The sequence below is a fragment of the Piliocolobus tephrosceles genome, chromosome X, assembly GCF_002776525.5.
Source record: "Piliocolobus tephrosceles isolate RC106 chromosome X, ASM277652v3, whole genome shotgun sequence".
In the NCBI taxonomy this organism is placed as follows: domain Eukaryota; kingdom Metazoa; phylum Chordata; class Mammalia; order Primates; family Cercopithecidae; genus Piliocolobus; species Piliocolobus tephrosceles.
This window is the reverse complement of record NC_045455.1, coordinates 14,421,533-14,446,654: the sequence shown is the minus strand read 5'-3', so window position 1 is coordinate 14,446,654 and position 25,122 is coordinate 14,421,533. Positions and strand designations below refer to the sequence as shown.

At 45.0% G+C, this 25,122-nt stretch overlaps 1 protein-coding gene and 1 pseudogene across 1 annotated transcript in view; one reads left to right on the top strand and one right to left on the bottom strand.

The window, feature by feature from the left end:
- Nucleotides 1–3,441: 3,441 nt before the first annotated feature.
- Nucleotides 3,442–25,122, top strand: part of UBAC2 (UBA domain containing 2) — a 182,019-nt gene continuing 160,338 nt past the window's right edge. The window contains exon 1 of the mRNA XM_023218026.3: nucleotides 3,442–4,339. Within this exon, the coding sequence (XP_023073794.1) occupies nucleotides 4,168–4,339 (172 nt within the window). The 5' untranslated portion in view covers nucleotides 3,442–4,167. The remainder of the gene's footprint in view (nucleotides 4,340–25,122) is intronic.
- LOC111546567 lies at nucleotides 18,760–19,766 on the bottom strand (annotated as a pseudogene).

Below are 25,122 nucleotides of genomic sequence, written 5' to 3'. Positions count from 1 at the left end.
TCACGCCATTCTCCTGCGTCAGCCTCCCGAGTAGCCGGGACTACAGGCGCCCGCCATCTTGCCCGGCTAGTTTTTTTGTATTTTTTTATAGTAGAGTTGGGGTTTCACCGTGTTAGCCAGGATGGTCTCGATCTCCTGACCTCGTGATCCACCCATCTCGGCCTCCCAAAGTGCTGGGATTACGGGCTTGAGCCGCCGCACCCGGCCAATAATTTTTTCTTTAACCTTACCCACTTGGAGATTTTCCTGATGCTAAGACCTCAGAAATGCTGTTTTTATTGAAGGAAGACAATAGCTTCACATCAAAATGAGCAGGATACAACATTTTGTAAGACACGTTCCCTGTTTTTTATGGGCTCACCCATTCATAGTAGAAGACAGAAACCCAATAACAGAGACACTGGCCTAAGTATGATAAGTTAGGTGTGCATCAAGCGTGATGCCAGCACAAAAGAGGGAATACCTACTTCTACCATTACAGTTGGGAAGAGGTACCATTTCAGTTGATATTGTGCAAAGTATTTTACCCGGCAGAGGGAGTGGGTAACTTATCCACTCAATGATGTTCTTAAAATACCTAGGTAGGAGTGCTAGGCAGCAAATGATTATTTTAATGTGTATGTCCACACATTGTTATGTGTAAGTAGCCTTATTAATTTGGTTGTAAATAAAAGGTTGAGTAATAAAAATGAAATCACCAAATTCTATAAATTTGACCTCAAAATATGCTGTAAGTTCTGATATTATTCATACTTTACCTGGGAAGGCAGAGTGGTTACCTAGGAAGGTGAGCTGTGGAAGTCCGCTGTGGAATGGGATGCCTGATCCCATGATGAGTCAGGCTTACCCTGACTCCTGGGTCTCTCTGGTGGAGACAGCCCTTCACCTCTGCAAAGCTTATCCACGTCTGGTGATTTCCTTATAGTGTACGTAGCTTCTAAGGTTTACAAACGTACCCCTATTTCCCCAATGTAGAAAGCATATTCAAAAACAGGTTCAACAAAACATTGCAAGGCAATAGGTGATTCCTAGGGATCAACAGAATGAGTTCTTGTAATAAAATCTAAAGAGAAAAGGTGGAAATATCGGCCAGGGTAACAGAAATGGTATGCACCAGGAGTTCCAGAAATTCACAGTAAAGGTCAGATGAGTCACACGGCTGTAGGGTTTCCTCCACCTCTGCACCACTGACAATCTGGGCGGGGTAACTCTTTACTGTGGGCAGGAGTTGGGGGAGGCTGGCCCCGTATTGCTGGATGTTTGGCAGTACCAATATTTATAGAATTGAACGTAAGTGAAGGGTTTATGTTTTTTTAAGCTTTAGAGCACTTTTCAATTTCAGTTCTCAAACTTTTTGTCTTGGAATCCCTTTACTCTTAGAAATTATTAAGAACTACAGATCTTTAGTCTATGTGGGTTTATACCTATGAGTATTTACCATAGTAGGAATTGAAACTGAGAAATGTAAAAAAAAATGAAGTTCATTAAAAAAATAACAATAACATACCCATTACATATTAACATATCTAACATTTTTTTATGCAAAATTACTCTACTTCCCCAAGCAAAAAATTATGGGAAGATAGCATGGTTTAACATTTTGGCAAATGTATGCATGTATGTATGTATTAATGTTTTTTGAGATGGGGTCTCTCTCTGTCCCCCAGGTTGGAGTGCAGTGGCACAACCTTGGCTCACTGCAACCTCCGCCTCTGGGTTCAAGCTATTCTCATGCTTCAGCTTCCCGAGAAGCTGGAACTTCAGGTATGCACTACCACACCCAGCTATTTTTTGTACTTTTTGTAGAGACAGGGTTTCGCCATGTTGGCCAGGCCGGTCTCAAACTCTTGACCTCAAGCAAACCGTCTGCCTCAGCCTCCCAAAGTGCTGGAATTACAGGCCTAAGCCACTGTGTCTGGCAGGCAAATGTCTTGTTCAATAGAAAACAGCTGGGTCCTCATAGCTGCTTCTGCTTTCAGTTTGTTGCCATACACTGCTTTGGTTGAAGCATATGAGGAAAACCTGGCCTCACCTGGATACACCCCGTGGTTGGAAAAGGAAGCATTTTAATACCCTTTCAGACGATACATTATTTTTTGATACTACACCATAACTTAGCAAGTGGTAGTTTCTTAAAGGTTAATTGCAATGAGGAATCTGAAACCATATGAATGAACAATTTGGACTGTTACACTAAAGTTTATTGGTGTATTTTATGGTTCAAATTGACCTTTTACCCACATAAGATTTCATAACATTATGCATCAGTCAACTGGAAAGTCCAGTTACGTAGCTCTGCACAGTGGTCCAACTGTATGGTGGAAAACTCCACTGTATACTTGAGAGAGCAGAAAATAAAACTATTGTCTTAGCATTACTATGAAAGTAGTTTTGGACTTTGCATCCCCTTAATGGGTCAGGGTGTAGCCAATCAACAGCTTCTGCAAACATAAAGGACGTTTTGACTGTCGTTTTCCTGAAAAACAACTCGAACGAACCTAAAGGTAAATGTAAAATGCACTTCAAGACTGTGAAAATGGGCTGGGCTCACGCCTGTAATCCCAACACTTTGGGAGGCCGAGGCGGGCGGATCAAGAGGTCAGGAAATCGAGAGCAGCCTGACCAACATGGTGAAACCTCATCTCTACTAAAAATATGAAAAATAGCCAAGCGTGGTGTCAGGCACCTGTAGTCCCAGCTACTTGGGAGGCTAAGGCAGGAGAATCGCTTGAACCGGGGAGGCAGAGGGTCTCCGTGAGCCGAGATCGCGCCACTGCACTCCAGCTGGGGAGAGTGAGACTCCGTCTCAAAACTAACCAACAAAAAAAAGACTGTGAAAATAAACTTTCCGAATAAAGCCTAAAGAAGCAAATAAAAGTCATACTTTTGCCTTCTAAAAATAATCAATGTTAACATTTTGGCCCACTGGAACCTCTCTTTGAGGGTCGGGACTGTTGATCTATGAATCTCAGATTTAGCACACTGGCTGGCACTTATGAGCACTGAAAAAGCTTTTTTAAAAAAGTACTCCATAGTCCATCCCTTTCATTTAGCTGGGTAGTGTGGTCAATTTCTCCATAATATACATTCTTACATAATTGTATGTATTTCTGGGGTACAGTGTGATGTTTCCATACATATACACATTGTGCAACCATGTACTCAGCGTAATCAGCACATCCATCAGCAAAACACTTGTCATTTCTTTGTGGTGAGAACATTCAAAATCCTCTCTTCTAACTATTTTCAAGTTAACATTATTGTTGAGTATAGTCATCCAAATGTGCAAGAGAACACCAAAACGTATTCCTCCTAACTGTAACTGCGCCTGTTGACCAGCCTCTCCCCATCCTCCCTCCCCACTAACTCTCCTCTGCACAAGAATAACCACTCTTTTACTCTACTTTTACGAGATCAACTTAAAAAAAAACTTTTTAAAACGACTGCATAATATGCTTTCAGGCTCACACTCATTTAAAAACCGTGACTTTGGCAGAGTAACTTCATTCTTCTAGGGGAAAAAATTTAAATGGTCTGAGTACGGAAGCTCGCCGGGGCACAAGTGCTGGGTCGCTCCGCCGGGCTCGCCGCGCCGGGGACCCCCAGACACCCGCCACCACGGCGGGGAGGGCAGGGTGCTGACTCCTGGGGCCGCGACACTCGGCTCCGGTGGTGGGGATTCCGCGCGGGACCCACGAGGGAACAAAGAGTGGGCTGGACAGCCCAGCTCTCCGCACCCGGAGGGACCTGTTCCACCTCTCCGGCTCCCGTACCCCTCCATCCGCATCTGAGTGACCAGATCCCACTGCAGTCAACAGCCCGAGGGGTAGCCAGCTTCGAGGGACCGCCCGGAAAGACACAACGCGCGGGGAAGGCGCCGGGCGTCCAGTCTCGGGAGAGGCTAGAGATGGCGTTCCTGCCCAGCGCCGGCAATCCAGAGGAATCCGCGGCCATCGCGGATCCACCAGAGGTGAGGCGGCACTGAGCACAAGTGTGAGGCTCCCGGGAGCTACGCCTCCGCTGCCCCAGTAACATCCGTTTTTGCCTTAGGCGGTTCTGACCGCCGTCTTTCCAACCCGGAGAGATGGGCCCTCCCCTACGGACGCACTTCCCTTCCCCGGCAGGAAGGAGGGCGCTGACCCAGGGGGCACACGCCCCTGGCTGCGCATGCGCCATTCATCCGCGGCGAGTGGCCTCGCGGAGCCGGATTCGTCGTTCTGCTGGGAGTGCGCCTGCGCGGTCGCCGGGGCTTCCCACCTCAGCTTCCCCTCCCCCGGCCCCCTCGGGGGCTCCGAGCCCGGCGGGACCATGTTCACCAGCACCGGCTCCAGTGGGCTCTGTGAGTACTGGCCTCCGCCATTCTGGCTGCCTCCTACATGCCACCCTGGGCACCTCTTTGAGGAGGCTGGGGCAGCGGGGACCCTCGGGTTTGCCGGAGGTGGTGGGGCCGACCCTCCAGACCGGCGTCCGAACCCTGCTAGTTCCTGGTCTTGGGGGTCAGCGGAAACCGTCTCCATTTAGGCCTGGAGGGGTTAGTGGGAACAAAGCCCCGCTGCCCGTCCGGACCCCACCTGGTATCCCCAGGTGCGATGCCCAGGAGTCTCTTGGGGCCGCTGCAAGTGGGCAGGTGCCCTGGTGTTCTCGTGGGCCGACCCTAGGCTCTTTGCGGCGCGTGTGCCGCGCTGAAGGAAGGGGCCGTCCCCTCACCTTGCCCCATTCATTTAGGCTCCTGGGGGACCGAATTGACTCCCCCCGCCCCCACTTGCAAAGTTCAGCTTCCGCTTTAGAAGCTGACCTCTCAGTTTCACTTGGATGTGTTTCTTCTCCAGTCTTCAAGAAGAGTTTTTAGACAAACAAACACTGATGAGAGTGCTTTCAAGTGGAGGGAAGTTAGGAAGTTGTGGCAAGGGAGCGCGCAGCTGTGCTGCTGGATGTTGCTGTTTTCTTGGCGTGTTAGCGGTGGTCAGCAGGTAGGGGGCGGAGAAGTATTTTTACAGGCAGTTGAACGGCTTTTCTCGCTGACACTGAGTGTGTGGAATTGACTTTCCGTATGGTAGACTGCGTGTTAGCAGTTAGGCACGGGTACAGCAACGGAGAACTGCTCTAATTTTGCAATTGCTTGTCACTGTTCATACTCCATGTGAAGTTAATGCTGCTGGAGGACAGAAACATCGGACACTTCCAAATATTAAAGATCTGTTGGGAATGTCATGAATCTTCTGAGAATACGTGTCTTGTCTTATAGTCTGACAGTAAGTTAGTATCAGAGCCACAGGCATGATTTTAAATCTTCCTCACTTCTCAATTTCTCAGGTTTTGAAGTGGTTTCAATATTTATGATTCCCTTTCTTTCATAATTAATTTGATTTATGGCATCTTTCGTGCGTTGGTCCCAGAGTATGTTACAACTACCAACTAATCTTCCCTGGCCTGGCTTGGTGGCTCATGCCTGTAATTCCAGCACTTTGGGAGGCCGAGGCAGGCGGATCACCTGAGATCAGGAGTTCGAGACCAGCCTGACTAACATGGAGAAACCCTGTCTCTGCTAAAAATACAACATTAGCTGGGTGTGGTGGTGCATGCCTGTAATCCCAGCTACTTGGGAGGCTGAGACAGGAGAATTGCTTGAACCCGGGAGGCGGAGGTTGCAGTGGGCCAAGATTGCGCCATTGCACTCCAACCTGGGCAACAAGAGTGAAACTCCGTCTCAAAAAAACAAAACAAAACAAAACAAAACTAATCTTCCGCAAACTACCCTGTAGATAAAGAGCGTTATGACTGTAGCTGAAGCTGACAGCTCAAGAAGGCGGTGTGGTTTTCCTGGGATCATACAGTGAGCCAGGTACTGGTGGTTATGAAATTAATGGTAGAATTCTTCAATTTCTGTTGTTCTTTAGCATTTTGATCTATTCTTGCTGGCCAAAGTACATAGAAAAAATTTAAAGGGCAAGAGAAATCTGTTATTGGTTGCTGTACTGTATTAGCCATGAGATTATATTGGCCAAGTGTATTCAAATTTGATACAGGGCGCCTGTGGGGACGATAATGTTTTATTATCTATGGCACATGGTGGTGAGTGTTGAATTCTAGGAACCAAACTGTTGCCCAGGGAGAGACCTAGGCCCAGAGCCCCTCTGCAGCTGTCTTGGCCTGTTTCTAAAATTAAGTGCTTCTGCAGTGTAAGAGTTGTTGGGATGGCCGTTCCTCAGAAGGCTGTGCCTTACATGCTGGTTTTACAAACATTTTGGGCATCTCCTCTGGGCAATGAACTGGGCTAGGTGATGGGAATGCAGCAATGAGCAGGTCCTGGTCTCAGTGCTTATGGTGCTGACGGAGCTTAGGCACAGTTTTCCAGGACTGGTCATTAGAAAAGGCTGTGTGTCAGCTGTAACATTTTTCTCTGGAGAAGCTACCCGCTGAGGGGGAAGTGATTTCGTTTGTTTTATTTATTTATTTATTTATTGAGATGGAGTCTCACTCTGTCACCCAGGCTGGAGTGCAGTGGCAGATCTCGGCTCACTGCAACCTCCGCCTGCTGGGTTCAAGCGATTCTTCCCCCTCAGCCTCCCAAGTAGCTGGGATTATAGGCGCCCGCCATCACACCTGACTATTTTTGTATTTTTAGTAGAGACGGGGTTTTGCCGTGTTGACCAGGCTGGTCTTGAACTCCTGACCTCAAGTGATCCTTCCTCCTCGACCTCCCAAAGTGCTGGGATTACAGGCGTGAGCCACTGCCCATGATTTTCTTTAGATAATTTGAGGGACCCTTTAGCAAATGATAATTCTGATCCTGAGTAAGAATCTGAAAGAAGGGTGATACGTGTGCCTACCCCCACCCCCATGGGTGGTGAATAACAGTCCCTTTCCAGGGAGAAATCCCTGACATTCCTACCACCTGCATGTTTCCAACGTTTTGTGGTTAGTAGATAATAGTGTTTTAGTGTTAAACTTGCCTTTCTCTCTCAGCCATTCAACAAGTGTCTGTTGAGTACCTATATCAGCCACACACTGTTGATATACAGAGGATAAAGTAATAAGCAGGATAAAGGAGACCAGCATCAAACAGGCTAACAAGTCAGTATGATTCACATAGTGATAAGTGACATGAAGACAATGAAAGGGTAGCTGCAAACACCGAAGTTATGGTGGAGGAGCACTTAAGCACGCATGGCCATGGAGGGTAGCTGGGAAGGTGACACTGAACTGAGGCCCAGATGGTGTGAAGGAGCCAGCCATATGAGAGTTTGTTGAAAACTCTTCCTTTTGAAGAAAGGGGACAGCAATACAGTTGAAAACACCCTGCTGTGGCTGTTTCAAGTGCTTGAAACTATATTGCCGTCTGCCCAGTCACGTAATTATGACCGGGTAAAAGTGCGTAGGATTAGTGATCATGACTTATTTTAGATTCCTTACGTATTCCAGTGCTGTCACTCAGCTCTATGTTAAGTAATATGTGTATCATTTACTGCATTTATTAATAAGCTCCTGTTTACCTCACAGTATGTTCACTGTGTAATGAGGGACTCAGCCAACATTAATTGCATGCCTAATATTTTCCAGATATAGTTCCCACTCTCAAGGAGTTCAGTGTCTATTGGGGCAAAACTTTTTTAAAAAGAACATCTGTGCTTGGTGCTGTGGGTTTATTGCAGGGGGTGGGCTGGTTGTGGGGAGGCACAGTTAAGGAAGACTTCCCAATGTAGCAATATTTGGGCTGACTTTTGAGAGTTTGGCAGGCATCACAGTGTGGAGACGGCCTCTGGGAGGGACAGAGACTGGACAGGGCTTGGCAAAGAGGCAGGAGGGAATGAATTAGGGGTGGTTATGGCTGGAGTGAGCAGTTCCTAAGAGGTGTATGGTGAAGTCTTTCAGAGGACAGTGGAAGGTGAGACAAGAACTAGGGACAGAACTTGTGAACATTGTATTTTTTTATTTTTTTTTGAGACGGAGTCTCGCTGTGTCGCCCAAGGTGGAGTGCAGTGGTGCGATCTTGGCTCACTGCAAGCTCCACCTCCCAGGTTCACGCCTTTCTCCCGCCTCAGCCTCCGAGTAGCTGGGACTACAGGCGCCCGCCACCAGGCCCGGCTAATTTTTTGTATTTTTAGTAGAGACGGGGTTTCACCATGTTAGCCAGGATGGTCTCGATCTCCTGACCTCGTGATCCGCCCGCCTCGGCCTCCCAAAGTGCTGAGATTACAGGCTTGAGCCACTGCGCCCGGCCAGAACTTGTGAACATTTTAAACTTTAAAGAGGGAGAAGAGTAAGTGCCAGGGAAGAAAACTGAGGAATGGCCAAGGAAGTAGGGGGACACGCAGGAGGAGAGAATTTCAGGGGAGAGTGGCTGATAGCATTACACGTTGCAGAGATTTTCCAAACAGGCCTGAAGTGCGACCTGTGGGAAAGAAAGAGGCCCCCCAGAACCTTTCCAGAATAGTTGGGGAGAGAATTCAGATTATAATTAGTTGAGAAATGAGTGGGATATAAATGGGAGACAGTGAGCTTGGAAAGTGCTTTCAGTATCTCAGTTCTGAGAATCAAGAGAGTGAGTTGTGGTTAGAGGTGGCCGCAGGTTTAAGGGGGTTTCTTTTTTTTTTTTGCGACGGAGTCTTGCTCTGTCACCAGGCTGGAGTGCAATGGTGCGATCTCGGCTCACTGCAACCTCCGCCTCCTGTGTTCAAACGATTCTTCTGCCTCAGCCTCCCAAGTAGCAGGGACTACAGGTGTGCGATACCACACCTGGCTAATTTTTGGATATTTGGTAGAGACGGGGTTTCATCATGTTGGCCAGGTTCGTCTCGATCTCCTGATCTTGTAATCCGCCTGCCTCGGCCTCCCAAAATGTTGGGACTATAGATGTGAGCCACTGCGCCAGGCTCGGGGAGTTTCTTTAAGTGAAGAGGAGACTTAGAGTTTTTGAAGGGTGTTGGGAAAAACCCGGTGGGAAGGGTGTGGTTGAAGATACAGACAGGAATGAGTGATAGACCTGAGTTGTGAGGAGGTGAGGATCTGGGGCCCAGGGCAGGTGTACTTCTCATTGCTGTGGGAGGGAAGAGGAGGGGTTACTTTTGGTCATGAAGCAGTGGTTCTCAAATGCTGCTCCTGTACCAGCTGCAAACAAAAATCAATCACGGTGTTTTCTGAATGCACACCTTCCTGGTTCTCCTCCGCAGAGGGTCAGATTCAGAAGAGTTAGCATGAGTGTCAGAAACCTGTTATTTTTTTGTTTTAAGAAATGTGTATTTTTAAAGCCTCCTTGTCCACCCACCCCAGGACATTTTAGTGGACAAACAGATTGAGATAGAGGCAGGAGGGAAACCATAGGCAGGGCAGAGAGAACGGAGTCTGATGGGCTGATGAGAGAAGATAGAAGGATTCTAAAGATGTGTATTCTGGTAGGTTGTGTCAATAAAGGGGATTGGATCTGGGGAGAGGGAGGAGTTGAAGTTGACTCTGCTTTACCTCTTGGGCAGCTGGGTGGATAGATAAAGTTCCCAGTCACTAGAGAGGGAATGTAGAGAAGCAGGAGCTCCTTTTGGGGGAAGATGAGGTTAGCTTTGGACCTGTGCAGTGTTGAGGGGTTTGCAGAGCCAGTCAGAGGTACTCGGGACACTTGGGGAAAGAAATCCAGAGCTGGACTGGATTGGATATGAGTAGGTGAGAGTTAGGTTGTGGGTGTGAGTGAGGACTCCAGAGGTGGGGGGACAGTTGGAAGTTGAGGACAGATCTTCAGGCCATTCCAGTATGTAAGGATGGATAGAGAAAGGGGAGGCAGAAAGTAGGCAGAGCTGGGGGCTTCTGTAGGATAAGCTGCGTCTCCTTCCTTAGTCCAGTGGATGGATGTGCCCTCTTCCACGGAAGCGCTCATCCCACGGCTGCTTCCCTGGCTCTGCTTGCCACTGTTTCTCTGCTTGCCAGCCTCTGATCCCTCCTTGTCTCCAGTGTATCAGCCCATTTGTGGCATCTCTTTCTTCATATCCAGTCTGGAACCTGTAGTTCATTACCAGAGCTATGGTCTCATCAAGACTCTCAGAGACCTGGCACGTCTGTTCTGCGGTGCTCATCGAGTAAAACCCCAACTTCGTAGTGATTTATGGGGTCAAGTCTGGGCCCTTGACACCGTTTCTCAGCTAAGTTTCTGGTATTCAATTCTCAGCTAAGTTTCTGGGATTCAGTCATCTCCTTATGCCACCTCCATTTTGTCCTCGGCTCAAGGCTGTTCTCAGTCTCTCCCCATCTCTTCACCCACCATCTCACTCTTCACTCATCCAAAAAATTGGGGCCATCACCTGGGTGCTCCTTCTACTTCCTGCTCTCTCTCCCTGACTTGTTTCTGTCCACACTCAGCTTTGTTCCTTTCCTGCAATCCAGAAGAATGAAGCAGCCTCCTCCTGAGGCCCACCCACCACCGATTCTGAACTCTTTCCTGTCTTTTCTAGCACCACTCCTGCTTCTTTACCTTCATTCTCTCTCCTGCAGGAATGAGCCTGGCATGTGGTTACAGCTGATGCTTTCTCCAGCGGGTGCCTTAGTGGCACCGCCTCCCTGAGTTGGGAGCCTCTACCTGCTGCTGCGTTGACCTGGGGGGATGCATCCTTATTTGGTGAGAGGGCATAGTATAGAGATGTAGCACACAGGCCTGGAAGTGAGACTGCCTGTACTTCAGATGCTTTCTTGATGGGTAGGAGGATCAGAAAAGTTAATGTGTGTGGAGCTCCTAGAATTTTGCCATAGTAACTACTCAGGTGTAAGTAGTATTAACTGGATCTTTATTCTGAGTCTATTCTTAAAAATACAAAAGTACAACCCATCCAACAACTCTAGCATGTGCCTTCCCAACTACTGACCACCTTCTTTCCAGCTCTTAAAAGGTGATCTTCCCTTATTTTTTCCCCCTTCTCATTTCCCTTCACCTTTTAGCCTTGTGCCATTAGTCTGCTACTCTTTGATGGTGGGGCCCTGTTCTGGGCTTATTGTGGCTTGCTTCTGTTCCACTGTACCACTGAGCTGCTCTGAGTGAAACTCTTATTTGATCCAAAACATTTGGTAGGGAGCCTTGGGCCAGATGCAGTTAGAGAAATTTGATGAGCCTAAGGTCCACTGGTATCAGCCCGTGGCGTGGACATTTGTCTCACTGTGGAGCTGGGTGAGCCCTCAGGACTGGTAGGGTCATTCAAGGCCTGTACTCTCCACCTTCGTTCCAGCTTAGGATCCTGCCTTCGGAACCTGAATACCCTGTCCCCCGCGTACTGCTGAATTGGATACCAACGTTGACTCCTTTTTTTTGCGTTCTCACGAAGGAGCAAACCATGTTCCTACTGACATTGTTTCTTAAGTATGCATTCAGTGTGGGAGATGATCCAAATAAATCTTTATTTTTGCCTCTCACTATCTCTCTTTTTTTTTTTTGAGATGGAGTTTCGCTCTTGTTGCCCAGGCTGGAGTGCAATGGCGTGATCTTGGCTCACTGCAGCCTCCGCCTCCTGGGTTTGAGCGATTCTCATGCCTCAGCCCCCCAAGTAGCTGGGATTACAGGCAGGCACCAATACACCTGGCTAATTTTGTATTTTCAGTAGAGATGGGGTTTCACTATGTTGGTCAGGCTGGCCTCGAACTCCTGACCTCAGGTGATCCGCCTGCCTCTGCCTCCCAAAGTGTTGGGATTACAGGCGTGAGTCACGGTGCCTGGCCTCCACTCTCTCTTTAAAATACACTCAGGTGGGGAGCTGTTTGCTTTTATGAAAAGCTATCAGGCCTTGTGACTTACCCTTTATGCTTTCATTCATTGATTCAGCAGATACTTACTGAGCACTCCTGTGGGCCAGCCGGTGTCCTAGGTTCTCAGGATTCAATAGGAAGTAAAAGGCCACATGTGCATTTAAGTGCGGATGATCTTAGGTGATAGAAGTCTGGAAATGTAGGCTCTATTTAAAAATTAAAAGTGTCCAGTTCAATATGTTAATCAACACTTTAGTCTTCATTCAAAGATAAGACTTTCCCCCCCTTTTTTTCCCAGTTAAAACTTGTAGTTGGCAACTATCTCTGTCAGAAAAAGCAGTGTGACAGGCTTCTGGTGCGTTCAGCTCCTCTCTGTCCCTCAAATTTCTTGTGTCTGACTTCATTAGGCTCTGGATTGAGTGGAATAGGAGGAGGAAGGAGTGGTGAGGCGCTCAGATTGTTTTTCTGTGGCTCCCTGAGCCTCGCACGTGGTTCAAGCCGACCCTGTGTCCTGCAGGTGCTTCAGTGGGCTCTTCAGAGACTCCTGACTTCTATCCCTGCTGCCTCCTTGACCTGGGGGTTTGCATCTTTATTTTGGTCGATTTATTTTGGCCAGTTTATTTTGGTGACTCCTCAGTGCCTAGGAACTTAGATCCCCCTATAGTTTCCTCCTGCTGGAGTTCTTTTGGCCTGCGTGGGGGCACTGTTGTTTGAACCCAAGAAGACCCTCTGCTGACTCTCGCGCACAGCCGGCTGGTACTGCGTGTTCCTTGCGCTGGTTGTGCATGTGGGTCCCAGTGCTCAGCACAGCTTCCCCGGCTGTCTAGATTTCCCGGGTTGGAGATCCACTGTATCCTTGCCGGTCACAGATTTAGTGCATGAAATAGGCCATCAAACCACGACCTCAGCTTGGTATGAAAGTGTGGCTGTACTCACAGGCACTCAAGGGTTCACTTCACAAAGACCCCTCCTCCTGTCCTGTCTTCATGGGAGGGAACCCTCACATTCCACTGTCTGTAGCCCTGACCTGGCTGAGAGGACTGTGGGACTCAGGGGACTGCCTTGCAGTCACTCTTGGAAAGTTCTGCATTCTGCTATGGAGCCTCCCTTTGGTGGCAGCAGCCCTTCTCTTTTGGCACCTTAGTGGAAACTCCTGTTTTATCATCTTGGTTGCTTTTGTGTTTTGTGGGCCAGGAACTGTTTGACTCTCTTCTTTAAGGCAGGCTTTAGTGTTTATATTTTTCTGCTTTAACCAGGCCTGGGTTGCCCAAACCTGAACAGCTCATTTACTCTTGGGGACACACTGTTCCCCACCTGTCTTAAGTTTTTGGGAACTGTGTTATTGAAACTTCCGAGGAATATACTCTTCATAAATTTTAGCAGCTGGGCACAGTGGCTCACACCTCTAATCCCAGCACTTTGGGAGGCTAAGGCGTGTGGATCACCTGAGGCCAGGAGTTCGAGACCAGCCTGGTCAACATGTTGAAACCCCATCTCTACTAAAAATACAAAATTAGGCGGGCATGGTGGTTGGCTCCTGTAATCCCAGCTGCTCGGGAGGCTTAGGCAGGGAGAATCGCTTGAACCCGGGAGGTGGAGGTTGCGGTGAGCCGAGATCGCACCATTTCATTGCCCTTCAGCCTGGGTGCAAGACTCTGTCTCAGACAAACAAACAAAATTTAGCTAAAAAGGAAAACTAGGCATTAACTATGGAGGGACAAGCTTAAGAGAGGATGCTTGGCTGGGCGCGGTGGCTCAAGCCTGTAATCCCAGCACTTTGGGAGGCCGAGAAGGGCAGATCACGAGGTCAGGAGATCGAGACCATCCTGGCTAACATGGTGAAACCCCGTCTATACTAAAAAATACAAAAAACTAGCCGGGCGAGGTGGCAGGCACCTGTAGTCCCAGCTACTCAGGAGGCTGAGGCAGGAGAATGGTGTGAACCCGAGAGGCGGAGCTTGCAGTGAGCTGAGATCCAGCCACTGCACTCCAGCCTGGGTGACAGAGCGAGACTCTGTCTCAAAAAAAAAAAAAAAAAGAGAGGATGTTTTAAAAAAATGTTTCTTTTCGTCGTAAAAGTAACATTAACCACACTATAGGAAGTTTGGAAAATAGAGAAAATCCAGTCTTAGCATTTAATTTAATTTCTTCATCTTTTTTTTTTTCTGTACACTTATGTTCTTGTTTTAAAATAACTGAGTTTGTTATAAAATGAGTACATGTTCATCAGAGACAATTCTGCAATGCAGGAAAGGAGTTCAGTGCAATGCAGGAAAGCACTAGGAAGAAATAAAATGGCATTTATTGATATTTTGGTGTTTCTGCTGTTTTTCCAGTACAAAAATTAGTATCTAAATAAATAGGTAAAAATAAATTTATCTCAATACTATTTTCTTACTTGCTTTTATTCCACCCAACAGAATCCTTTAAAATGTAATCATAATGACCATGTATGCGCTCCGCTTTTTTCTTTTTCTTTGAGACGGAGTTTCACTCCTGTTGCCCAGGCTGGACTATAGTGGTGCGACCTCCGCCTCCCGGGTTCAAGCAATTCTCCTGCCTCAGGCTTCCGAGTATCTGGGATTACAGGCGTGTGCCATCAGGCCCGGCTAATTTTGTGTTTTTAGTAGAGATGGGGTTTCTCCATTGGTCTCGAACTCCCGACCTCAGGTGATCCGCCCGCCTTGGCCTCCTAAAGTGCTGGGATTACAGGCGTGAGCCACCATGCCTGACTTATTTTTGTATTTTTAGTAGAGACGGGGTTTCACCTTGTTGACCAGGCTGGTCTTGAACTCTTGACCTCAGGTGATCCACCCACCTTGGCCTCCCAAAGTGCTGGGATTACAGGCGTGAGCCACCATGCCGGGCCCCGCTTTTTCCCTTTGTCATAAGCGTTCCCCTAGGATGCCGTGCTTGCAGAATTAGGTTGTTTCTCCCCTCTTTATTTTATTTTAGTAATGCCGAGAGCATCTTAACTTTCAGATACTTGTAGAAGTGAAAGTAAGTTAAATAAAGTGTATTCTCATATAACTTTTAGTACATAAGTACATACGGCCAAATTCCAGTCCCAAAGGGTAGTACCAATTTCAACTCCACCAGCAATTTAAGGGAGAAAAGATTGCTTTTCTTATGTTATTACAGTTCATTTTCACAGTAGCCCTATGAGGATAGGTATTGTTATTTTTCCCCTCCACAAACGAGTCTTTTCAGGCTCCGAAAATAATTTGTCCGAGACCACATAGCTAGTAGTATGTGGAAGAGCTGAGATTTGACTCCAATTTGCTTGCTTCCAAAGCCTGTACTTTCTACTGTATCATACAGTGAAAATTTAGTCCCTTTAGTAGAAAATGGCAATGGCAATATGACTTGTTAAGCCTTAGGACAAACACCTGGGAAAAAGAATCATTATTTAAACAAGGGTGCTAAATGTCTATATATAATTCTTACACCTTTTCAATCAGTGACTAATAAGTGTGAGTTATTTTTGGTTTTACTGATAAAATACTATGTGCTAGGCACTGTTCTAAGCAGCTTGCATATATTGACTCACTTTATTCTCAGAACAGCCCTGCAAGGTAGACAGTTATCCTCCCCAATTTGCAGCTGAGGAAACTGAGGCACAGACATTTAAGTAACTTTCCTACTGAGGAGCAGAACTAGGATTTGAAACTAGATGGTCTGGCTCCCTATTCTGTTTCTCACTACTGCTCACTACTGCTTCTCAGCCTTAAAGAAGTTTATCTCTGTGTGTCTCCCAACCACTGGGATTGTCTTAGGCGAGTGATGTAAATAGTAGCTCAGGTTAGTGTAGAGCTTGAGTCTCAGTCATTGGAAACTACATCATTGTGTCCTGGCAATGTGCTTTTCCCTCCTCCCCTTGGGACCATGGCAGCTGCTTTCCTGGGCTCTACCGTGCTCCTTCTCCTGGCTGCCAGTGCACCAGTCTCCCTCTCCCCACATCAGAACCAAGATCCAGTTTTACTTCGGTAGACATGTTTTATGTCCTAATTAGGATCTTTTGTAGCAGTTAGTGCTCTACAGTTGTTTTTATTGGTATATCCTCTGTTTTTCTCTTCCCTTATCAAGTCATCTTCCTTTTCCAACTTTTTCCATTCTCAGTCTGTCTCAATATCAGTTTTAGTAATGTAGGTGGAACCTATCTTACATCAAGAAATTTTAAAATTGGCATTTTTATAGCATTTTAATAAGTGAAACTTGCTAAAGCATATCTCATCAATAATTTAGCATTTTTGAAGTGTGCTTTGTGAAACGATACTATGAGGAGCTCCTGAAGTTTTAACCCTCATTTAAATTGTGAGTGTAAATGAGAATTATAAAGTAATCCTTATTTAAATCATGATTTTCCCCCCAGATTTTTCCCTAAGGCTTTCTAAGTTACATTGCCATTGTTTTCAGTCATTTCCCAGAATTTAGTCCCTTCGGTGGACATGGTACAATGGGAAGAGCATGATACTAATCTTTGGAAAGGGTTCTGTAGCCAAGTTAGGTTGGGTATGTTGTTGGCCATACTGTTTTTTGACATTGACAATGCAGATTGACACTTCAAAGACCCTTTGCAGCCCTGCAACAGAGAAATCTGTTTGACTTTATTAACTCTGTTTCTAAGATTTATTGGGGGAAATAAAATATAGGGAACAGACATAAATTTCCATTTCATTGTACTGCCCAGATTTGATCATTATTTCTGTATTGTTGTTGTATAATTTTTTTCTCCTTTATGTGTGCATGTAAATACACATTTTAAAAGGAAAGGTCAGCCTATCTACAGTTTCATATTCTGCTTTTTTCATTTACTCTTCTTGAATGAATTCACTCCATGTCATTAAGTAATCTTCAAGCCAACTTTTACCATTATCTTTGTTTTGCCTTATTACAAAACTGAAACATGTTGAAAAAGTTCAAAAATAATACAAATATTGTATGTAGTGTAGAAAGGACTAGTCCCACATAGTGACTCCCACACCCACATCACCGTTGTTGGTAGTCTAGTGCTCATTCTTTTAGACTTTTTCTGTGTATGTGCTTATCTATGCATTCTTTTTTTCCTGATACATGTATATACACACATCCATACACCTATACATTTGGTTTTATACAGAAATGGCATTCAGATATACATTTGATGTTCTTCCAGCATCTCAGATATGAAAAAACATGAGTTTGAATGATCGTAACTTTTTTTTTCAAATTTTTTTTTTTTTTAATTTAAGATGGGGTTTCACCATGTGGGCCAGGCTAGTCTCGAACTCTTGACCTCAGGTGATCTGCCTTCCTTGGCCTCCCAAATTGCTGGGATTACAGGCATAAGCCACCACACCCTGTCCGTAACTTTTTTTTTTTTTTCTGAGACAGGGTCTTGCTCTGTTGTCCAGCCTGGAGTGCAATGGGATGATCTCAGCTCACTGCAGCTGCCGCCTCCCGGGTTCAAGTGATTCTCCTGCCTCAGCCTCTTGAGTAGTTGGCATTACAGGCACCTGCCATCATGCCCTACTAATTTTTGTATTTTTGTAGAGACAGGGTTTTACCATGTTGACCAGGCTGGTCTTGAACTCCTGACCTCAGGTGATCCACCTGACTTGGCCCCCTAAAGTGCTGGGATTACAGGCATGAGTCACTGCACCTGGTCAATTGTAACATTTTATTGTACTAAAATAAGTTTTTTTGCAGTATTTTCTCACTTAGAAACACTTAGAACATCTTTGTAACTAAGTTATTGATTGTATCTTTAACTTCATTTTAAAGAAATAATCATAAATGTTGAATTATAGAGTTAAAGGATAAGAATATTTTATTTTAATTTAGACAGAGTCTTGCTTTGTCACCCAGGCTGGAGTGTAGTGGCATGATCTCAGCTCACTGCAAGCTCTGCCTCTCAGGTTCAAGCGATTCTCCTGTCTCAGCCTTCTAGTAGCTGGGATTACAGGTGTCCACCACCACACCTGGCTAATTTTTGTATTTTTACTAGAGATGGGGTTTCACTGTGTTGGCCTTGAAGTCTCAACCTCAAGTGATCTGCCTGCCTCATCCTCTCATAGTGCTGGGATTCCAGACATGAGCCACTGCCCCTGGTCTGATTGTGTATTTATTGTAGAGCCAGGGTTAGAACCTAGGTCAGAAAACCTGCCCTGTTGTTTCTTGAATCTTGCATTATTTTTTGCCTTGGCATCTTTGTTTGTTTGTTTGTTTTTTCCTGGAATCCCTCCTGGAGTAAATTTTTTTCGTGTCAGGACACAGGTAGTGAACCTCTGAATCTTGCTTGGCCATTCTTGTGCAGTCCTGAATGACTGGATTCCTAAGTACCTAGTGTGGGTTTCCTCTTTGTTTGTGGGTATAGCCTTTTCCAGCAAGAGGCTCAAACTTCAAATGGCAGGGCTGACTCTAGTTCTGTTTTAGTATGCAAGGCATATGAATAGGCTGGTTTGCATATAGGGTGCAGAGGTGGGGAGTAGGTAGTGGTGGGGGGAGGCAGGAATGTGAGAACCCCCCGCAGTCGTCAAAGCGGGGCTCAGCGCTTTCTGTGGCTTGTGCTCCTTCTTATTACCCTCCTTTTCCATTCCCTGTCACCTGTGCTGTGATCTGGTTTGGAAGTTTGAAGTTACCCCAAGCTCTCTTCTAGTTCTTTGCAGACCTCTAACCCCCTTAATGTTCTCCTTAAGCAGATTGCCCCCCACCCCACCCTTTTTGGAGAATTTCTAGGATTTTGTTTTGGGGGAATAAATAAACTTCTTTTCCAACCTGGAATGGTGGGGGAAAGGCTGTTTGTAGACAGTGGGTTTGGGGACGGGTTTGAGGCCCCACTGTCATGCTTGCTCGGTGGCATTTGCACCACTGGAGATGATTTTAGACAGGGTGTGGGCCCAACAGTAAACACCATTGAAATAAAAGTCAGGTCATGACTCCCTTTTCAGTTCTTTTTTTTTTTTTTTTTTTTTGAGATATGATTTTTATTGAGCTTATCCACCACAGTGGAAATAATGTCTGTACAAAACCAAATGTTTGTTACTATAACTTCTGCATCACAATTAAAATCCAAACAGTTTTAAAACCAGTCCACTCAATCAAAACCCACTACTTCAGAATCAATAGCTTCTTTGAAGCCACAGTAACACTTAAATATGGTTAAGACTCAAATGCAGAAATTTGGTTGGTTGGAAAGCTAATTAAACTTCCAACTTGCTCAAATAGAATCACAAAAAGACAAAGTTGTGTTTTTCACAGAAATACAGTCCACTGGAATCACCAACACTGGACAGCTGTTCTAGTATTTAAGAGTCCTGAGAGAACACGGAATCCAGGCATCCATTAGACAGTCTTCTGGTGTCCTTTCTTCCCAGTCAGAGATTTGTGGATGTGTGGAATGACACCACCACCAGCAATTGTACCCTTGACGAGAGAATCCAATTCTTCATCTGCACGAATAGCAAGTTGCAAGTGATGAGGGGTAATATACACTTTACCTTTAAGTCTTTTGATGCATTTCCTGCCAGTTCAAGTCCCTCTGCGGTGAGGTACTCCAGGATGGCTGTGCTGTACACAGCGGCAGTCGTGCCCACACGTCTGTGACTGGTCGTCCTAGATTTCAGGTGTCGATGAATATGGCCCACTGGGAACTGCAAGCTGGCTCTCTGCGAGCAGGAAACCGCCTTTGTCTTGGCCGTTCCGGAGTCCTTCCCAGCCTTACTGCCAGCCATTTCGAGTTCTGCTGAAGCTCAAGCAAGGCAGAGAAAGGGCTAATCAGACCCACGGTGAGATCCCACCGCCTACTCCTTCGTCGCACCGTGATTCAAACTGCCCTTTTCAGTTCTTACTATTCATGATTGGATCAAATAGAAAATCTTGGTTTGGTGCTAGTCTGAAAGACCTCTTTAATAATGGCTATTTTCCCATTGTAACAAAAAGAGCAGGAGGTAATATTAGACTTTAATAACTTTGTTTTGTAACAGGCTGGTGCAAAAGTAATTGTGGTTTTTGCCATTAAAAGTAAAATGGCAATTACTTTTGTACCAACCTGTATTTGTGTGTGTGTGTGTGTGTGTGTGTGTGTGTGTGTGTTTGCGACACAGTCTCACTCTGACGCCCCAGCTGGAGTGCAGTGGTGCAATCTTGGCTCACTGCAACCTCTGCCTCCCTGGTTCAAGGGATTCTGATGCCTCAGCCTCCCAAGTAATAGCTGGCATTATAGGTGCCCACCACCACACCTGGTTAATTTTTGTATTTTTAGTAGAGACAGGTTTTCACCATGTTGGGCCAGACTAGTCTCGAACTCCTGACCTCAGGTGATCCGCCCACCTTGGCCTCCCAAAGTGCTGGGATTACAGGTGTGAGTCACCGTGCCTGGCCTAGTGTGTTTATTTTTATAGTTACCACCTACTAATGAGAAAGCGACACTTGTTTTCCATTTACTGTAGTGATACCAAATTTCCTTTAAAATATTTATGTAAATCACAGTAAGGTGATTTAAAGAAAAATATTAAATAACAGGATCAGGGCAGGCAGAAACTGTGGTGCTGTAGTGGTAATGCCTGCAGTTTGAGAAATGCCCTCAATTCTTCTGAGGATTGCTTGTATTCTTCCCCAGGTCTTGGTATTTGTTGATTCTTTCTCTGGACTCAGTTGAAAGGACACATTTCTCTGATGTTTTGAGGGTTCTTTTATTTTGAAACAACTTTGGAAGGGCGGGAATGTGGACAGGTGTCCTGGGTCTGCTTAGACTGGAATTTTACCTGGCGGTCTTCTTGGTTTCATGTTTTTGCTGGACTCTTTTCCTCTTTCCTTTTTCTTTCTTTTTTTTTTTTGAGATGAAGTCTTGCTCTTGTCCCCCAGGCTGGAGTGCAATGGCGCGATCTTGGCTCACTGTAACCTCCATCTCCCGGGTTCAAGGGATTCTCATTGCCTCGGCCTCCCTAGTAGCTGCGATTACAGGCGCCTGCCACCACGCCAGGCTAATTTTTGTAGAGACGGCATTTCACCATGTTGGCCAGGCTGGTCTCGAACTCCTGACCTCAGGTGATCTGCCCGCCTCGGCCTCGCAAAGTGTTGGGATTACAGGCGTGAGCCACCGCACCCGGCCTCTTTCCTCTTTTTCGAATTAATTTTAGTGTTTGGGGTTTCAATGGAGTTTGTTCCCCGCTTCAGCTAGGCCCTTGCTCACTATCAGCCCCCCTACCCATTAGGTGCTGAAGGGCCACTCAGAAGCCCAAACTTGCAAGGATTTTTCTGCTCGGATCTCTTACGCTTTTCTCCCAGGGAGAGGTTCCGTGGCTCATCAAAGCTTTAAAATCAGTTGACTTGGGTTTCTCCGCCTGCACGGCGTGTGTTCTGCTTGCCCTCTTTCTCCAACCCAGACTCACGTAGGCTACGCTGAAACTCTGCGGAGGCAGACCCTCTTGTGTGGTCTGGAGACGCTCCATCGCCATCTTTGTAGCTCGGGCATCCTTGCTTGTCACCTTGTTTGGTTGACTCCGACTCCTTGGGTCCTTGAACACAGGGAGGCACCCCGGCTTGGGGCCAGCTGTTACAGCACACGCCCCGGCATGCGGCCCTCTGGTGTCTCAGCTGCGCTCTTGGATGCCCACCCGGCGGTGCTTCTCCAGGCCCCAGGCGTTTCCTTTGGTCTCTGTAGAGGTTGTGGGGGGCGGGTTGGAGAGGAGAGTTACTTGCCAGCACTTTAAAATTGGCTTATTTCAGACCTAAGTTCAGGTGTCTGTGATGTCCTGAGGCGGATGAGTTGTTACGTGGCAGCATCCGCCGAGCTCTCGCCCACCTTCTTGCCATCGACTCCCCCATTTCACTGTCTGCCTGGCCTCTGCAGGCACTTGAATTTACAACACATTTTCTTGCCACTAACCACACATTTCCCCCCTTGAGAAGTATTATTTCTTCTCTCTTACAGTTTATCACATGGTCCAGAACTTTCTGTAAGCTTCCTGATTTACTTTTTAAGAGTTATTCCCACTGTTAACTGATTTATCCCATATTTGTGTGTTACAGTCATAATTTTTTAAACTTCTTTTGGCTTTTAAAATTATTATTTCATTATAACTATATTTCTTGTCTAATTAGTACTTTTAGTAATTGCTGCTTTTTACATTTAATGAAAGTGTTAATGTCTGTATAAAATCTCCCTAAGAAGTATAAACCCAACTGGTGGCCACCACAGCGGTGGGACCAAAATGAACATTTAGGTGCCCAGTGCCTTTGCTGACTTGCAGATTTGATACACTTTTCTCTGGCATGCAGGCCTCTGTGTTTGGTGCTGTTTTAGGACTTCCTTTTAAAATTTTACAGCTCACTCTTTCCTCCCCTTTAATTCACACTGTTTAAGTGTTTTAGATGTGGAGCACATATTTTATATAGAGAGGGTAAGTCCTTCTCTTTCCTGACCTTTTTTTTTTCTGGAAACTTCTTAGCACTTTCTCCGGCTTATTTTCCAGATAAACTGTATAACTATTGCTTTGATAACAAGTGTTTATTGACTGCGGGCCTGAGCCGGGCACTCTGCCCAGTTGTTTAGGGACCTGCGTGAGGAGCGGTCAGTGTGGCAAGGGTCCAGTATCATTGAATTCTCCCCAATGCTTTAGGGACAGGAGCTGATTGATGGCTTCCAGTGTTTTACTTCTAAACACTATAGGGAAATGGGTGTAACAAAAATAAACCTGGAACATTTGATTCCTGGGCAGTCTTTGTTGAGATGATCACCAGGAGGCACTCATTCCTCCCTAATGTGGTCACTGAATCTAAGTTTCATTAAGTTTTCTTCTAGGAAGTCCAGAGACTTGAGGAATAAATCATAGTGGAAGTGGAAGGTGTCTCTTGCAAGGCGTGGGTTTACTGTGCGTTTATGGATTTCTGTCCTTAGTTTTGGTTTAGCTCCTTTCTGATGAAAAACTTTGTAAGAAAATACTTTATGAGACATCAAGTCACCCCATACTTGTGAGAACCCTGAGAAATTTGCCAGATAGTTAAGTAGTCAGACATGGGAAAACCGATGTTGTGGTAGGATATGGCGGCCCCTCCTCTCAAGGGTGTGAACCATACAGGGCTTTTTGATGTCTGTATTTTTACAAGCGTGACTTGTGGAGGCAGGCAGTTTCTGGGTTGCTCCCCTACCTGTCTGTCTTCAGCTAGAATGCTTCTGTAACAGCCCACAGGACAAAACTTTGCAAGGCCTGTGGTTAGTGTCTCCAGTAACCAAAAGATACATATTTTATTCAGGTAAAATTTGCCGTTTTAACCATTTAAAAATGTTCACTTATTGACTTCCAGTACATTTACATTGTTGTACAATTAACACCAACCACAATTTAATTGCAGAACATTTTATCACGCCAGATAGAAACAGAGTACCCATTAAGCCAAGCTTGTCACCCTGCAGCCCATGGGCCATATGTGGCCCACGACAGCTTTGAATGCAGCCCAACACAAATTTGTGAACTTTCTTAAAACATTCTGAGATTTTATCAATTTTTTAAAGCTTATCAACTATTGTTAGTGTTAGTGTACTTTATGTGTGGCCCTAGATAATTCTTCTTTTCCAGTGTGGCCCAGGAAAGCCAAAAGATTAGACATCCCTGTATAAAGCAGTCATGCCCCACTACCTTCTCCCAGCTGCCCCTGACAAACACTAATCTGCTTTCAGTCTGTATGGATTTTAAAATTCTGGATATTTCATATAAGTGGAATCATGCAGTATGTAACTTTGTGTGACTGACTTTTTTTCACTTAGCATATTGTTTTTGAGGTTCATCCATGTTGTAGCATGTATCAAGATCCATTCCTTTTATGGCTGAATAATATTCTGTTGTATAGATATACATTTTGTTCATTTGTTGATGGACATTGGTTTGTATCCACTTTTTGTCTTACCATGATAATGCTACTATGAACATTTGTATGTAGGTTTTTGTGGAAAAACACTGTGTTTTCAGTTTTCTTGGGTATATGCCTCAGAGTGTAATTGCTAGGTCATGTCATAATTCTATGCTTGACTTTTTGAGGAACCAAAAAGATATATCTTAAGTATTAAAATAGTAATCATATAAAGTTATTGTATTTCCTTCTTATATATTAGAAAGAAATGGTTTCTTTATAGTCAATCAGAACCAAGTTCAAATCCCGGCCCCTCTGCTAACTAACCGTGACCTTCAGTGGGTTATTTACCCTTTCTTAGTTTATTTCTTCACCCAGAGAATGCTGATAATTAATTCCTGCTTTAGGGCTATTGTAATCACTGAGATGGTATTACATGTAAAGTGCTTTTATTAGCATAGTGCCTGGCATAAAATACTCCACATATACTGTAACATTTATTTTAGGATAATACATAGTCACCCAAGCCTGATTAGTATTTATTGCCTCAAAGAAATGACTGTGTACTTTGGTCAAACCAAAAAAGAAATCAGACCCGAAAGGAAATCTTAACCTTTGTATTTTTATATTATCTTTGCCAGAGAGGTATTTTGCATTTTTACTTTTAGATTAATGCATTGTCTGTTATTCTCAAAATTTGTAGCATCCCTATTTTCAAAGGTGGAAGGATCTCCTGCCGGGAAGTGACTTTTTCTTAACCTTCTGTTTGATCTTTGCTTGGGTTCTGTATGTGTGAAGCACTTCCTGGTTCTGCTTAGAGAGAGGCCGAAGATTGCTAGTGATTTGCCCCATCTCAGTGTGTAAGGATTCACCATATGGATCTTTTTCTTGAATTAGTAACTAGTTACAAATTATTTTTTCTAATTGTCAAAATAGATTTTTTTTTGTAAAAAATTAAGATCTCCATGAACAGGCCAGAGATTATCACTGTTAATATTTTTGTAGATGCTTCTAAAAAAATGTATCGATATATTATTTTTTGTATAATAGTACCACTAGACTATTTTGCACTTACTATTTAGGAACATCTTTCCAAGGTGTGAAATATTTTTCTACAACCTGTTTCTTAATGTTGAATATTATTCCATTTTTATGGATAGAACATAATTTACCCATTTCCCAATTGGATATTCATATTGTTTCTAGTCTTTTCACTATTATAAACAGTGCTACGATAAACATTTTTGTAGCAAAATCTTTGTGCTCATTTATGATAATTACTTTGGGCTACATTTCTAGAAATGGATTTCTTGGATCTGTGTTGCAACCTCCACAGACTGCAGTCTTTTTACATTTCGTTCACAATCACATTTACTTTTGTTACACAGGGCACCACTTTGATTTCTGTTAGTGCTTTGATTTCTGTTCTGTTTGTGATTGTGTATGTCTTTTACTTGAAATCCACCATGAAGGTGAACATTTCTTTGAACCGTGGCACTATATGGCAATGCAGTGTAGTCAGTTGTGCTTGCGGTCCGGATTATCAGAGCTTGAATTCTGGTTCTGCTGCTCACTAGC